The sequence below is a fragment of the Micromesistius poutassou genome, assembly GCF_964030765.1.
Source record: "Micromesistius poutassou genome assembly, chromosome: 15".
Taxonomy (NCBI): Eukaryota; Metazoa; Chordata; class Actinopteri; order Gadiformes; family Gadidae; genus Micromesistius; species Micromesistius poutassou.
In genome coordinates this window covers 2,502,082-2,519,911 of record NC_140285.1, presented here as the reverse complement: position 1 = coordinate 2,519,911, position 17,830 = coordinate 2,502,082, and the positions used below count along the sequence as shown (strand labels likewise).

The window sequence follows — 17,830 nt, the reverse complement described above, 5'->3', positions numbered from 1 at the left end:
CATAGTAATTCCGAGCATTAGACCGTTTACAAAAAGCCAACGTATTCACTACGACGGCTTCCCCGGGTGGGCCATTAACACAAGATACATCTGTAAAAGTACCCAAAAAAAGATACCCGGCCAGTAAAATGAATTGCAATTGAAAAGCGACAGCGAATGTGCGATAAGTTTGGACGAAACCAAAAGGCGGTCCTTGTAGGGGCGCAGAGCGGCTCAACACGCGCGCCACCTCCGACTGCACGTTAACGCGACTGAGTGCCTTTGTTCCTAACTACAGGCTGATGGCTTTATCTAGCCGGGTCGTTCCTGAATCAGTAGCATCAATTAACGAATAAATAGATCTATTGATTAATCTATCTGTTTTTTCCTTCTGCCTATCCTGCTTCTCTGCGTTCATATCTACCTGTCGTTGTCTGTCTGTCTGTCTGTCTGTCTGTCTGTCTGTCTGTCTGTCTGTCTGTCTGTCTGCCCTTCTGTCTGTCTGTCTGTCTGTCTGTCTGCCAGCTTGCATATCTACCTGTCTGCCATTCTGTCTTTCTGCCTGTCCGCCTGCCTCTATGTCTACTTGTATGTCTGCCTTCCTTTCTGAATATCAGAAAGTCTGAATATCTGTCTGCTACCGTCTGTCTGTCTTCCTGTCCCTCTGTCTGTATGTATGTCGGTTAGCTACCCATCAGCCTGCCTGTCATCCATATGTCCTTACTGTTCCCTTCACTAGTTCTTGCCTCGTTAGTCTTAGCTTCATATGGCTGTTCTGCTCAGAGCTGTTTCTGTTCTGCTCAGAGCTGTTCAGCATAGAGCTGTTATGTATAGAGCCGGTTTGAGTGGAGCGTTCTGCGAGTCTTTTTTTGCATGGAGCTGTTGCGCATAGTGCTGTTCTCCTGAGAGCTGTTGCACATTGAGCTGTTCTGCAATAGAGCTGTTTTGCAGGGATCTTCTGGAGGAGAAGCGTGTTGAGTTGTAGTCAAGGTGTTTAATTATTTCTCCTCTCTACGTGCCAGGAAGGTTTCCATTATAGTCGTGTTGAGGGGTTAGCATGCACATCACTCTGTTCCCTTAAGGGGGTACTATAGCGTGAGGTGTCCACCTCAGCCATACCTGCTCCTTAATGACCCACATCTGAAATCACTGTGGGCCACTTGGGATAAAAGTATACTAAGGTACCACAAAATGTAACAGGCTCTGTGGTGGGACAAGTGAACAATTGTTTCCTCCCCCCCACACCCCCTCTCAAGATAATGCAGTGACTGAAAAGTGTTTCCCCCAAAATATTTTGTCCAACAAACAGAAGTGTATTAACGGAAAGAATTATGGTTGTTTCTTGTGGGCTAGCTGTTTACATTTGCAGACCGTTAGGTATGCCCAAAGACAACTTATGTTGTATAATGCATGTATAATGCATAGCAGAATTTGGTAGGTAATAAACTGGAAAATAATTTCCTATTATCCTGTGTGTGCGTGTGCGTGTGTGTGTGTGTGTGTGTGTGTGTGTGTGTGTGTGTGTGTGTGTGTGTGTGTGTGTGTGTGTGTGTGTTTGCGTTTGCGTGTGCGCGTGCGTGCGATGGTGGAGGTGACCGGCGATGAGGCTAGTGGTGGTGGTGGTGGAGGTGGAGGTGGAGGTTACCGGGGCAGCAGAGCGCTAGTCCAACGGCCGCCAGTAGGGGCGGCAGTGAGCGGCTGTGTGTGAGAGCTTCGTGTCTATAGCGTGAGGAAATAGAGCAGAAGAATATGGGCCTGACAAAAAGGAATCCAGCCGCGCTTTCTCGTGTACCCGCGAGGAGAGAGAGGGATGGGGGCTGCGGAACGCGAGCAGATTACGCCCAGCCCGGGCGCTGTTCCCATGGCAACCTTTGGACCCTGAGACCTCGGCGACCGTCGCCGCTCAGCCAGTGAGCAGGGCGGTTCAGATTGTAGGTCAGACGCGGCAGCGACGGTGCAATCAGTCCTAATCTGTCTTGATTTGTGGGTCACGAATTGAGCGGCCAACATGGCTTTCGCTCTGTGTGGCCAGTTTAGCTGGCGAGACCCCGTGTCAGTCAAACCGCCGGCCGACCTTGCAAGGAGAATAAGCAAATGTATTTTGGTTTGCATAATTGTCCACTCATCACCTGCTATGTTAAGTCTTGAATGAAACACAAGGGTTTACAAAAAATGGACTCAAGAATTATTTAAAATAATCCTAAACTACTTAAATAGGTCTACTATTATATGTTGAGGAGTTATATTCATATATGTATATATGTATGTATATGTTGTCATTAATGTTTTCTGACACTATGTGTACGTGTGTATGCTTTGCGCGCGCGTACGTGTGCGTGTGCTTTTCGCGTGTGTGTGCGTGCGTGCGTACGTGCGTGTCTGTTCGCGCGCTTCTGGTGTTGGGGAAGTGGAGCGCCCGCGTATTTAATAAATGGGTCAATACTGCGCCCTTCTGGCTGCTTTGGGAATGTACACCAATAATAGCTTCTTACGCATTTTTACAGCCGACGAGACGGATTGCATAAAGCAGTTAAGACTCCCCTCATTTAGTTCAGACTTCCTATTCAAATGTCCCCTTCTACCTGCTTGACAAAAAAAGGAAAATGCAGTCGTGAGAAAATATTTAGCTTGAGAACTCTTCTCAACCTTTTCAGTCTTAGTACACACCACCAGTAGTGGCACAAGTACACACAATCTATTCTCAAGTAGAAGTTCAGATACTTTACAAAAAGTAGAAGTAAGTACTGACTTCTGATTAACCATGTGACCCCAGATGGGAACACAAGCACCACTTGTAGATTGGTTAGCATGAGATGACTCCCTCTATAGGTAAATATATGGTAGTGCATGCATACCTCCTTATTGACTGATATGGTTACCGTGCCTGCTGATATAGGCTTATGAGACACACCGGTCCTCTGTTGATTAAAGGAGTGTTTATGGTCATTGACATACAGAGCTCAGAATGCACAGAGCCGACAGGATGGTACAACCCTTGGGGCAGTCGCTGGTCTGAGGTCAGCTCTAGCAAGACTACTATGGTCCTTTCTAACTCAACTGGTAGAGCATGGAATCAACACTGCCATGGTTAGGGGTAAGATTCCCTGTGAAACACAACTGGCAGAGCATTAGGATACACTGCCAGGGTGGAGGGTTTAATTCCCTCTTCAGCAACCCATGCTATGAAAGTTTGTAAGTATTATAAGAAGCCCCGACTGCAAAGGGGTTATAATATCTGCGTTGATATGTTTGATATTGCCGTGAGATACAAAAGGATTGGATTCCTTGCTTGCTGGTGGCTGGTGTATTCCTGACCACCACTGTCCTACTTGAGCAAACCATCATCAGATGGTTCTTCCTGAAGAGCAGCATTATCACGGTGCTGAAGCCGAACCCGATGCTGACCGAGCGTTTCCATTATAATCAAAGGAATCCACGGATGGACGAGCATTAAGACGAGCATTAAGACAGACATTAAGGTAAATCCCCCCAGCAGATGTGAGCACTTTGCTGGTCTCCATTCAACAGCTCTCTCTCTCTCTCTCTCTCTCTCTCTCTGGATTATGACGTCATGGTACTGTTGCAGAGAGTGGGATGATGATCTGGAGCATGTCCAGGGATCACGCCCCAGGGGATTAAGAGCAGATAGGTAGTGGTGTTTGGCAAGCGGTGTGGACGCCCCAGCACCAGCTCAGCGGGAGCTCTGTGGAAGCCCTGGAGGTGTCTCCTCATCCTGGTCCTCCTCCTGCTCCTGCTCCTCGTCCATGAACAGACCCAGCACCAGGAGGACTCGCATGGCTGAGGAGGTTCCCCTCCCAGAGATGAAGGGCTGAAGATGAAGGGCATTTGGGACCACTGAGATCCTCTTCCTCGCCGTCGGAGTGTGGTGGTGTGGTACGTTCTCCAACTTTTGCTCCTCGTAAGCCTAGAGAACCGGAGTTGTATTTGTCTTATCAGAGAACGTCATCTCGTACTGCTGTTGATTTGAGGCACTAGATAAGCTGCAAAACGGTGTTGGTCAGTTAAAGCAATCGCACGCTGAAGCATATGCTGCTCAGATAAGGTACTTAAGTGGACTGACAGACTGTCGTATTTACACTTTATTATTCTCTGTTCATTTGTATTCATTATTATTATTACTATTATAGTCAGAAAGAGACGTATGTGGATGTTGATGAACCGTTTCCTGGTCTGCATGGCACTGTGAATTCATTCATCAACGGTCTTTCATGCTGTGCCGAGACAACTCCATGACTACATGTGTGTCCGTGTGGGCTTTTGATCTGTGTACAGGAACGACACCATGAAGGTGAAATGGACCAAACTGGGCATGGTGGTCTTCTTCCTGCTGTCCGTCGTCATGACGACCTGCTTCATCTGGCAATACAGGATGCCCAAGTTGGAGATGGGTGTGTAAAAAAACAACAACAACTACAAAACGACAAAACACAAACTAAACTGACTTTTCACTTTAATTGATGAAGATGATGATGATGATGATGATGATGAGTACCAAATCCACACACACACACACACACACACTGTCGGGATAGATTTCCACACACTTTCAATATTTTCTTATCATCAACGAGGGTAGACCTTTCCTTTCTGACGTCTAATTGCTCGTTTGTGTGGGCGGTGGAGGGATTACACAAAGCCGGGCTCGCTGTAGTAGCGGCCGCGGGATTAGCAGACCCTTTAGAGGTTTAAACCCTGCTGAGAAAGACCAGAGAGGGGCGTGTCCCGTCCGACACACCGAGTCGCCGTGGCAACAGCATGTGTCTTCCATTAGAGAGGATGTCCGCAGCAGACACACCACACACACACACAACCGTTTTACATTTGACGCAATCACGTCCCACAACAGTGGTAGCTAAAGCCAACTGTTACAAAACGCAACCATATGATGGTAAAAAAAAATAATAATAATTTGTGCTTTCTCAAATCTGCTATTCAACATGAATCATGCCATGCGGTGAATTTCATGTGTGTGTGTGTGTGTGTGTGTGTGTGTGTGTGTGTGTGTGTGTGTGTGTGTGTGTGTGTGTGTGTGTGTGTGTGTGTGTGTGTGTCTCTGTGTGTCTCTGTGTGTGCTTGTGTACACAAACTGCTCCATAAACTACTTCTCCCATGTGTTCAGAAACAGTTTCAACAGACAGCCTGCGGAAAGAGACGATCTGCCCCCGGTTCCCAGTACCCGTTCCCCTGACACACCCCATCCCCGTGCTCAAACAGGCCCTGGAGCAGGTGAGTCTCTGCTGCTTAACCTTTGACCTTTGGGAGACCCATTTTTGACAAAAAATTGTTGTATTCCCGTCCGGATTCACAAATTTCCTGTCTGTCTAATAAATATCTTAAATTTCCCACCTGGGGTTAATAAGTACCATCACATCTTATCAAATACTCTTCCCACTCAACTCGAAACAGGTCGACGCCCTCTTCAGGTCAAAGGTCAACAAAATCAGCCTACCGGCGATATCCGCCATTGTGATCTTAAACGACTCGGTTCTCTGGAATGGGAACTTTGGCAAGAGGAACGGTAGCGACCCCTCCTCTTCGCCACCCTCTGAATACACCATGTACAGGTAATCGCCAATATTAGGATCAGACACATGCCACATACACCCTACCGTCTCGGCATGTGTGGCCCCCCAGTAGGAAACACAGCCCCTCACCCTGGATGTGATAAAAGGATCAAATAAAACAGCTTTCCATCATTCAAAAAGGATGGACAGGTTTGTGCATCGGATGGCTGGATTAGACACCTCTTGTGTTTTATGGTCAATAATGTATACTTTAACGGTCCCATGTTGTACAACCAGGTGTGAGTGTGATTAGCCGTTACAAGCCATTTGAAAATCGGCCGATTCTGATATCACAAGTGGGCGTGTCCACCTAGATGTATGACGGATCGATGAACAACGTTTGCAGTCCACTGGGGAGGCTGGTAGACTGATCTATCCAGCACACATCTAGGTGGACACGCCCACTTGTGATGTCAGAAGAGGCCGATTTTCAAAACGGCTTGTAACGGCTAATCACACTCACACCTGGTGGTATAATATGGGACCTTTAATATACATTTTAATAATGTAGCATGTGGGGCATTTGTCAATATCGTCCACCTCACCTGTCGATGGCATTTACTTTCCTACTACTAGTAAAAGGTCAGTTTTACTACTCTCCAGAACTTTGTGCTGCTAGGTTTAATAAAGCCCAATTTGATCTTCTATCCATCCACCCACCCCATCAGGATCGCCAGCCTCTCCAAGATCTTCCCCACCCTGATGCTCTACAAGCTGTGGGAGGACGGCCAGGTGGGCTCCCTGGACGACCCCATCGAGAAGTACGTCGAGAACTTCACCATCAAGAACCCGCTGGGGAGAGGCGGGGGTCCTGGACAAGCCTCCCCTCGGGCCCGCTTTCCGTCCATCACCCTGCGCAGGATGGCCAGCCAGCTCTCAGGTGAAAAGACTCTCTCCCCCCCCCCCCCCCCCACGTCACTTGATCACGTCTGCATCGCATCTGAGACGCTTGACGAGATGACTTTGATTTACGCTGAGTCGCTAAGCATCGGATTACAATCTTTTGGGATATGATCATGTAAAGTCATTCGTTGCCATCGTCTAAAGAATTAATGATGGTTTTGATTCTGAACCATCGTCTAAAGAATAAATGATGGTTTTGATTCTGAACCATTGAGCTCATAGAAGGAAGTCGACGGCGCAGCAATGGGCGGGGTTATCTAGAAGCTAACCTTGTACGTTTGCTCCAGGTTATGTGCACAGAATGAGTTGACATTGTTTCTGAACGGTGAGTCGTCTCATTTTGGTGACTTAACATAGTCATTAACCTGGGAATCCATTCACTTGAAAACAGGCCAGGAGTCTTAGTTTTGAGGACACACCTTCCCCTCAACCTCATCACAGAGCCTCAACTAACCCCTATAGGCCCACGCGAATAGCAGGAGAATCTATACTTGGACATGAGCTAATCCCCCCCTGATGGGTCATTGGTCTCTGCAGAAACTGGAGGCTGCAGTTTAAAGAGGCAGAAATAGAGGACAGACAAAGCCTGGTTCCTGCTGAGATTCCACCACAGACCACACCCAGTGTCCTAGGACGAGGAGGGAACCCGCTAAGCCAATTACTGGTCTGAGATGCTGAGATGCTAACTGGCTCAACCTGCTATATGTTAGCTAACTGGCTCAACCTGCTATATGTTAGCCAACTGGCTCAACAGGCTGTATGCTGCTAGAAATGAGGGGGATGATATGATATGATATGATATGTAACATTATTGTCAGCTTGGCTGAAATTTGTCTTGCGACCCAGCAGCCATTGTATGCATAGAGCACATATACACATTACACACGACATAACACAGTGGAAACAAAACACAAATACATATATAGACACACGCAGATGAGAGCAAATGTCCACTGCTGAGCTTACCTATGGCTAAGCTCCTGATTAAGCCTTAAGGTTGACTGATGGACAAAGGACTTCTTTAGTCTAACCTTATTGTGTGTTGGAACACTGTATCTCCTTCCCGAAGGTAGCAACCTGTATTCTCTATACAACACATGGCTGGTGTTTGAGGTGATATTCCTTGCCAACCTCAGAATGCTGTTATCAGACGTAGAGGTATACAGACTATGAAGTGGTTGTCCGACAATCTTTGAACATGATGAGATGAGATTCCAGCCTAAACAACAACAAGTGGGGAATTGTACAATTGTAAAGTGGGGGGGGGGGAAATAAATGATGGTGGATGAGTGTTTTGTTTTGTTTTTGCCGTGAGAAATTGGATGTGTGCCGTGTGCGCGTTTGTAGACATGCAAAAACGTGTGTCACACAGTGAAACTGTGAGAGTTGGCAGCTCTGATAATGTAGGGTGACCAGACAGTCCTGATTTTGAGTTGCGTGTACCGAGTCCCGGCAAAAGCCTGTCGGGAAAATGTCCAGGTTTCCACCACTTCCATCCACTATGAAATGTCCCGTTTTGTCCACGATTAAATAGCCAACGTCGTCTTATTATAGCCTGATCATCACATAGAAAGATTAAAGCATCCAGCATATGATTTCAACAATGTGTGAGGGCATACGCAACAGGGTTGATCGCACAGTGGAATGCAGCGCGATTTAATTCCTGCACAGTGGAATGCAGTGCTCGTCCACCCAGCGGACGAGCACTGGGCGGAGATGTTGGCGCATTTCAGAAGAAAAGATATATCATATTTACCGGCATTAAATGACAGAAATGTGACTATATAGACCGGGCTTAAAAGGACAAAAGACAGGAGAGTCTGGACCAACCTCGCAATGTGCCGTAAGACCAAGGGTCTTCCCCCTAAACTGCCAAACCAAAGGTAATCTAAACTAACCAGAACAACTCCTGGATTGAACTAGGCCTACCAGAACTCCTCCTCCTTTAAGGTTAATGAATAAGTCATTATTACAGTTTTATTCTATTAACAGTTAGACATTACATTTTTAACTCATAACAAGCAACATCTCAATAATATATCCCAATGGCACAGTTTAAAACTGTTTTTAAGATGAACCTGGCCCAACGCAAAGTAAGCAGGGAGTTTCCCCTGTTATGTGGCGGTGGGTTTGGGGTCGCTGCAGCAGGTTGGATCGCTCCGTGTAGGTAGGCCTACAGTCAAGCTGGTTCAGATCCAGCAAACTAGCTGGGCCTGATATGTTAGCAAACTGGCAAGGCCTGTTGTGCTGGTAAACTTGCCAAGATGTTAGAAATCTGGCCCAAGCTCATTAAATATGGACAGGTATGTATTAACTCTTTAAAAATGACATAAAAATGTAACTTTCAACATGTGAGTTCAATTTAGTTGTAATTAATTTCACTAAAGTATATTACTGCCTCAGTATATTTATTACACATCTTTACACCTTTTGTACTTTTATTTTTCAGGATTACCCAGAAGATTACGGGAGACTAATCTCCTCTGGAGCGGAGACACGCAGGCAGCTCTTGAATTGTTAAAGGACGATATCCTGGTCGCAGATCCTGGCACTAAGTAAGTCTCAAGTACCACTCTGGTAAGAGTAAACACAGGCCTCCATTAACCCTTAAGGGCCCCTTTGTCAACGTTACAATTGGCAGGTATCAGTGAGTTAGTGACAGGCTACCAGGTATACCGTCTACTGACTTTAGTCCAGCATACGTTTGGGTGGACTCTCCCACTTGTGATGTCACTTAAGGGTAGATTATCAAATGGCCAACACACTTGGCCCTTTGAAATACTAAGTAAATGGAATATATATATATATATATATACACACATTTGTAATTTTGCCATGACTTTTGGCCTTTCTTCCCCCTCCGGTCAGATGTCACTACAGCAACGTGGCGTTCTCCCTGCTCGCCAAGGCCCTGGCCCAGAGGGTGGCGGGCGTGGACTTCGAGGAATGGGTGAGCGTCAACATCCTGCAGAGGCTGGGCCTGGACGACACAGGCTTCGACATCACCCCGGACATCCAGGCCCAGATGGCGGTGGGTGTCTACGCCAGCGGCCAGCCCGCGCCCCTCTACGACCTGGGCTGGTATCGGCCCGCGGGCCAGATGTACTCCACGGCGGCCGACATGGCCAAGCTAACCATGGTGCTCCTGGGCGGGTACAGCCGGCGCCTGCTCCGGGACGACACCCTGAAGACCATGCTGACGCCCGCCTTCCGCTGCCACGCCGGCTACTTCGCCAACGCCACCGGCACCCCCTGGGAGGTCAACGAGCTGCTGGGCTACGACGTGCTGCGCAAGGACGGGGATCTGGACGGCTACGCTGCCACGCTCTCCCTGGTGCCGCGCCTCAACATGGGCCTGCTGGTGCTGATGGCCGGCGTGCGGCCGCAGTCCGGTCCGGACCTGGTCACCGAGGCCTACCGCCACCTGCTGCCCGCCATCGAGACCGCCTTCAGGGGGGCCGCGCGCACGCTGGCCGCCCCGCCCAGCTCGGACCCGTACGTGGGCATCTTCACGTACCGGAACATGACGTTTTACGAGATCAAGGCCGACCCTGACGGGGTGCTTGTCATGCAGCAGTTCGGGCCGCAGATGGACCCGTCGGTGCCGGCCAAGTACCGCACCATCAGGCTGGACTACCTGGAGGACCGGGTGTTCCGGGTGGTGTTTGAGCAGGAGTACCCCTGCAAGCTGAAGGTGAACAGCGCGTCCGTGTCTCTGGAGGCGCAGGACAGACAGCTGTTCAACTTCTACCCCTTCGGCAAGAAGGGCGTGTCGCCGGGGTTCGACTCCCCGGGACTCAACACGTACAGAGTGATCAGGATAGCCAACAGACCCTATTTCCCTTCGTAGAAGCACACCATGACCACCATTATATTGTTGTGTTACACCTTTGTATGTTACGGGAACTATTAATCTGTACATTTGCTCATATTTATCAGCATTATTACGTTTGTTAGGCCTAGTACTGAGAAGTGCCTACCATGTACCATTGATTGAGAAGAAAACTGTGAAAGAATAAAACATGGGTTGATGGTTAAAACTGTTGGTTTGAAATATGTTGTGCTGCTCTCTTCCTTCATACTTAAACTCATCGCTGAGAAGGCGCCAGTGGCGTAAGCATCTAGAGGCTTAGTTATGGTTGGACGTCGACGCAAGGCAAGGGGGTTTATGGACCCATTACGTCCTTGCGGACCCTCCTTGCTTCCACCGCAAGGGCCTGACGTGCGCCTCCCAAAAATTGTAACCTTGCGTCGAGGCGACGCAATAGCAAGGGCTGTGATTGGTCCGCTAACGTAAACCCGACGCAGAACCAAAACGGGTTCAAGTCCGCGTCGAAGCGACTGAAGTGGTCATTGCGTTGCGTCGACGTCCAACCATAACTGAGCCTTGAGCGTTGAGCAACTTTTATGTACGAGTGTATCAGCGACCTACAGGAAGATGATGTGTCTTCCTGTGGTGTTGTTCAGAGCCCATGCAAAACTATACTTCAGTATGGCCTTACAGAGGAGTCTCTGTATGTCCGTCTGTCTGTTCCATTACCTTCTACACATCCGATCTGTTTCACACTCGGCGGTGTAATGCTGAAGACCCAAGGAAGTGAAGTTGTTTGGAAGAGAGAGAGAGAGAGAGAGAGAGAGAGAGAGAGAGAGAGAGAGAGAGAGAGAGAGAGAGATTCTCGAGTTCCCAGCCATATTTTATTCCTGGGTACTTCCTACATTTGCTTAAACACAGATGTAACACAGATGTACATGAACTTATGAACGTAAAGCCGATCATAAGTTCGGGTGTAAAGTTTGCCGGTCACGGACAATCCGTTCCCGACGCAAACCGCATTGAAACTCCTCTTCCCATTGCTCAAAACGAATAGCCATCTTTGGTATTTAATCTTTTAACGTATTTACCGGTCTTTATCGTCAAATGGAACTTACACCAGCTAGAGGGGAGGTGTAAAATCTAAGTTTTAACTTAGTGTTACGTTGAAACTATCTGCTTGGTGCAACTGCTATTTTTTTTTTTTTAGCAAAGTGTAAAGTCGAATGTTTGGGCAATTTACGTTCACCGTAGCCTAAGTGGGATCTTACGTTCTCGCTGGTGGCAACCAGCTGCTGAATCTCACTAACTAGCCCCACTTTAGTTTCTAGCTTTAGCTTTAACATGAGCCCGGTTGGTTTGTTTCAGTTGTAGGGTTACATCGTTTCAGTTGTATTGCTCATTATACATTCATATATAATGAGCCATGATACAATTTCATTCATTCATCTATTGGAAATATTTACACATGTTTAATTTAACTTTACAATTGTACAATTCCCCACTGTTGTTGTTGTTTAGGCTGGAATCTCATCCCCCTCATTTCTAGCAGCAACCAGCCGGTGGAGCCAGTTAGTTCACATATAGCAGGTTGAGCCAGTTAGCTAACAAATACTGTAGCAGGTTGAGCCAGTTAGCTAACAAATACTGTAGCAGGTTGAGTTAGCTAACATAGCAGGGTGAGCCAGATTGCTAGCATCTCAGACCAGAAATCGGCTTAGCGGGTTCCCTCCTCGAAACCGGTTTTAGTCAGTGGTGGAAATGAATTGTCTACTTTTTAGACCATTTCTACAGCACCAGTGATACATTTTTGGAAAGAAAAAGGTTACAACAGCCTTATCTAAATTATACAACAATACCCAATTAAATATTAACTAACCCAAATATTTAAATCATTAAATATATGAATCGGTTATTTATTTTCAATCATTTACTAGCCTATTGATTGCATGACATCCATAACTCTACAGTTTGAGCGTTCGACAGAGAAAGCCTTATCCCTGACACAGTAGTAAGAAAAGCGGAATTTAAACGTTCAATCTAATCAATTAAACCTTCGAGCGCATGAATATGGTTAGCAGGAGGCAAGTAGACTTTCCTACTGTTTACTGCCTCTATCTGTTTTTATCTACTTCATTAATCCCCGGGGGATTTTTTTTTTCTGAATTGCTCTGCTCAATATACAGGACTGTGTAAAAGAATAGAAAATAAAATGTGTCAAAGCCAAAGAATATTAAATAAACTGCATATCTAGCCTTCATGAAAAATAACGTTATTATTATAGGCCTACTCTCTAAACTGAAAGTTTTTCAGACTTTACGTCAATGACTCAGCTCAACCGATATTACCTTTACAATTCATTCATTAATTCATTCATTCATGCATTAGTTCAATTAATTAATGTTGTAATGCATTTTATTTATATATGTATACATAGTATATAAACACTAAATTATTCAAACACTTTATTATTCATTCATCATTTATTTAATATATGGCATCAATATTTCACTAGACTCCCATAAGTTTGTTTACAGTTACACTTCCCTCCGTATTCATTTTCCCAAACAGTGGTTAGTGGTGTGACCAGTTAGATGTGACCAGTGATTGGCAACGCTATAGTATGCGTGCCACGTTCTCACCCTATATAAACGGCTTGTGGGAATGCAGTGCTCAGAACGACCCACTGACAAACGAAGAGAACCACAACAAGGCAGCGGTTCGCTTCTTAACAATTAAATAAAGCAGCACAATGAAGTGGATCATCGCCGTGGCCGTAGCCGTGGCCGTCCTGCACGTGGCCTCCTGCGAGGAGACCGTCGCGGTAAGAACAACATGGCATTGTTTCGTTTTCATAATTAACTTGAGTTGACCATAGCATAATTATTTACAGTCGTGTAGTGCTATTTTTGTGTTGGTCTAGTTCATTACGCAGATTAGTATTCTTAATTCCCAGCAGATAGTCTATAGCAGTGTTTCTCAACCTTTTTTGAGCAAACGCCCCCCTTACCTAACCCTGATCCTCTGGCGCCCCCCATTATTGTTAATTTTGTTTAAAAGAAATTGCGACACCCGTGGGTAGGCTATATCCATTACCAACTCCACTCCAACTCGTGCTACATTGCTTGAATAGGACAGGAAAATGTGTATTCAGAGTTTTATTAAAAGGTTTTATTATTGAGCTATTGAAGTTTAATACGTAACAGTGCTTGTGTACATTTGTATTGGTTATTGAACTGTTAACCCACGAACTTGGGTTCAATATGTGTACGAAAGACTCCTCCTTTGTTTACGTGACGTTGCCTAGAAACGCTGCGCATGTGCAGCCTTTATCCGCTTCGTTCTGAGGTCTTTAAGTTTGCGGCCAAATAGTAATTAAAGTAGTTTGTTACTATACAAGTTAAGCGCCTGTAACATCAGTGTTAAATGCGTATGTGCCGGTTGGTGTGCGTACCTTATGAAAAAAAGTGTTTATCGGTTCGCAGACGTAATGAGAGACGTTGCAGTGGTCTGCATGTAATGCGCACGTTCTATTGTTTACAATACAATCCCCGAAGAGGATGGAGGGCTTTCATCGATGGCCTATGTTCCTAGGGAACTTAAAGGCCTAACAAACAAACTAACTATTGTTTACAATTAGCATGCTAAGCGGAGTTAGCTTTATTCACGTCTTATGTTGCCTTACTATGTAATATGTATGAGATTCATGTTGCTTAGTGTAATGCCCCATCCACCGCTTGCTTTGCATGTCCCGCAAACCAACCAGTGGAAGTCAGGGGGGGGGGGGGGCGAACTAGTTTCGGAAAGCACCACGCTACTGCGATGGGGTGGATTTGTTTATCGGCGTTACTATGACGATCATGACGGCACTGAGCATAAAGTAAAAAGTTGATGAGACGATAGAGGGGTTAGAAACCCATATGAAGATAGGCTTTTTATTTCAGTTATCCTATTTTTGCACCGAAAATATTTGAAAACCATGAAAGTTTAAAAAGTTAAAAATAATTACTACTAGGCCTACACAAGCAAAGTTGTGACGCCCCCGTGTTCGTTCCCAGCGCCGCCTGGTCTACCTCTTGAACAATGCACAACAAAGACTGCAGGTGAAATCAAAACAATTTAAAATGAAATCCACATTTATCAAATGTATCTTGTGCTGCATGATACCCTCTGCTAATAAAACGACACTGGGGACCGGATAGTGTGATTCCGTATAATGGCCAGATTGTGTTGGGTGGGATCCCAGGATTAGGGCCACACATAGAAAAAACAAATAGAGTTCTGACTTTATTCCCAGAATTCTGACTTCTGAGATTAAAGTCAGAACTCTTTTTTTTTTTTTTTCTTCTTATGTATGGCCCTAATCCTCAAGTTACCTTCTCCTTAATGACGTCAGCCATGTGCTAGGATTTAGTCAAGTGAGAAGTCCCTTTTGACTTGCCTAAATAGATAAGACTTGAATAAATAGTAAATGCTGTTATTTAACGGGACTGGTGTTCTGGGCTTGCTGCAGGTGACGGACGGGTACAAGGATCCTCTGGATGTGAAGGCTCTAAAGAAAGAACGCGATGAGCCCATTCCTTCTCAGGCCCCCGAGCATCTCCAGACCCTTGTGTCAGGAGGACCCCAACACCAGGATGACAAAAAACTAGGTAGGCCTGCCACATGCCGTCTCGCTACCGTCATGTCTGTCTGCACAACTAACTGCCTATGGGTCTTGATCACACTACTTTCACACACGTCTGCCTGTCTCGCTTGTATTTCTGTCAGCAGTTAAAGTTCAATTTGAAGGGCAAGTTTGCTGTAGAATGTATGTTTTAACATATTTTGGTAAGCCATTTTGTGTAATCGGGTTGCCATGGCTTCAACACGTTTTCGTGCCATCCGAAACATAAAAATCCTTTTTGAAAAATCAGTGAATTTAAACATTAGGGTGCTTGCACACTTGCCCCACAAATGACCCAATAATAAGTTGGCTAACACCGAATCAACATGTTCTGCAATAAAATTATCAGACAACTACCACCAATGGGTTTGAGGCCCACTGGTCTGATGTTGGGACAGTGTCATGCACATGGGAGCTTCACAGGACTAATACCTTGTTTTGTTTTATCTCCTCAGAGTCTCTGCCCAAGCGTCTTGTGAGACGTGCGAGATGGTGGTATTCTTCGACTACTCGAAGCCCAGTCTACTGGAGGCATACTACTCGAAGCCCAGTCTACTGGAGGCATTAAACAGAAATCAAAACGATTCAAGCTGAAGAAGATATTTTTTTCTTCTGGAGTCGAGTCCAATCAAATTACAACGCTATACAAAATAATTCACAGCTTTCCAAAACGCATCACAATGACAGCATAAAGAATTAACTCACCCTCACCAGGAGATGAGCTGTGCCCAGACCAGTTCTTAAGTCTACTTCCACAAACACACAATACGCACAAGGACTGTCGCCTACTGGTGGGTTTGTGTTGGCAAAAACAATTATGTTCCACAACAGACACACGCTCTTCTTTTCTTCACTCTTCCTGTCTAATCTACTTCCCCTCCACTTCCAGATTACCTTGTTGTAGCTCCGCCCATTACATGATACTAAGTCACGTTTTTTTGAAAAAACATGATTTTGATGGCCCATTTTGCAGTGTCATAACTCAACCTCCCACTCGCTGACAACTCAAGTCTTGCCCACTTGGTCACCAGAGGGTATATCCAAACTATACTAATAAAATACATTATCATATATGTGACGACCCCCTGCACCCCCTTTGGGCCATATCTGCCACTACAAGTGCAGGGCTAGGCCTCAGTGTCTTAATAACCTAATTAACCACACCTTAGTACTGAGGGTGGGGTTATATAAGTAGGTTTTCACTCCTTCACATGGGCACCCTTTTAGTTGATGCAGGCACTCTACTGCTTTACTCTTTCACATGGGCGCGGTGCTTTATCTAATTATTTCCCCACATATCCTTGCAGTTAAACCAATTATCCCTAGACATTTGTTTTGCCTTTTTTTTTGTACCATTTCAAATTTTTGATTAAAAATTCTGTTGAACTCCATGTGATGTGAGTCCACCATAGTGGGGATATAACCCAGAATCTTTGAGCCGGGAGAGGGAGACACATGCCTTAATCACTAGACCCCGGGCGCCACTCCAATCAGGAAGGAAAGCTCGGGCTCTGAACCCAGGACTAGCACAGGGGCATGGGATGTCAGAACCTCACTCAAGACTTTGAGTGGCACTTATCTTTATTGACAGACTCAAGGTCCAAATATAACAGTATACAGACAAACAAAATAAATTACACATACACCTTATTCATCTTTCATTTACTATGGCTACACCATAGGTGTGCAGTATTATGAACATTGCAGACATTAGACCACATTGGAAATGATGAGCCTCCTTTTGGCAATGGTTTTGCATATGCCCCATAGATTACCATTGGAAGATTTAAGGTTTTATTTAGGATAAACAGACAACTGAGACAAGAAACTGAGAAACAATCAGCAATTGAAGGCCACTTTTCATTTCTGCGATCACGGTTTGTTATTGTAAGTATCAAACGTCAAAAAGCTAAATTTCAATACCTTCATACATTTTCTATAAGGGTTACATATAAATTAATACTTCAAGACTTTCAGAAGTTCTGCCACGGTGACGATAATAAAATACATAACCTAAGTTTAACATTGTAATCTATGGTGTACCCTGTGCCCTAACAATGTCTTAATTCAATAGAATATTCTGACTTTGGTGTAAGTGACCTAACAAATGAAATCTACAAAACTCAGTAACCAACTTGTACAGTTTACCAGGATGTAACTCGCAGAAAACCTTTTCAGTTGAGTTGTTTGTCTACGACCATTGTTTAGGCCTCAACCAGACATGCGTTCATTATATTATGATTACTAAAATGCTAACTTTTCCCACACTATTTTATCATTCAATGGGCCTTATACACTGGGTGGCCTTCTTGGTTCCCCCCACAGCTACTTTTAGAACCAAGCACTCTTCTTGTTTTCTTTTGAACACACAGGAAGGCCCCCAGTACTTCCTCTCTGAAGCCATCACATATATTGTCGGTTCATTTGATTGCAGATGCTTATTTGAGTGCAACCTTTTATTCACCCTGCGTTTAAATGAGGTCTAAACAGACTTCCCATTCATGAAACAAATTTAAAATGCACTATATGGACCAATGGCCTCCCTTAAGGCAACAGTAATTTCAACATTTAAAAACACATCACAACAGCATCATCACCAGAGTAACACCCCGGAAAATATTGTCCCAGGCTGAAAACAAAACGCTTTTCACAAGGCTCAAGTTTACCCGAGATTGTGTCACAGTACAAGTGGTAACAAGTCAACAAAACAGCTGATCAACGTGGACCCAGGTCCCTCTTTAAGGCTAAAAAGGCAAGGGATGGCATTACATTAAAACTTAAATAACATTTGATAAGAAAAGGGTCTGAACTCATCAGCACACGGGCCAGGGTCCGGGCCACGCGTCTCCTGTGAGGTCAGGGAGCACAGTGGTTCTGGGAGGAGGG

The 17,830-nt window shown here is 45.4% G+C and overlaps 1 protein-coding gene across 1 annotated transcript; it reads left to right on the top strand.

Moving 5' to 3' along the window:
• Positions 1 to 4,282: 4,282 nt before the first annotated feature.
• LOC311359708 (putative beta-lactamase-like 1) lies at positions 4,283 to 10,317 on the top strand (the record flags this gene model as incomplete). Its single annotated transcript, XM_084479761.1, has 6 exons — positions 4,283 to 4,388; positions 5,120 to 5,226; positions 5,407 to 5,564; positions 6,233 to 6,444; positions 8,917 to 9,022; positions 9,336 to 10,317. The coding sequence occupies 6 exons, from the start codon at positions 4,283 to 4,285 to the stop codon at positions 10,315 to 10,317; spliced, it is 1,671 nt and encodes a 556-aa protein (XP_084335887.1).
• Between the last annotated feature and the right edge of the window lie 7,513 nt (positions 10,318 to 17,830).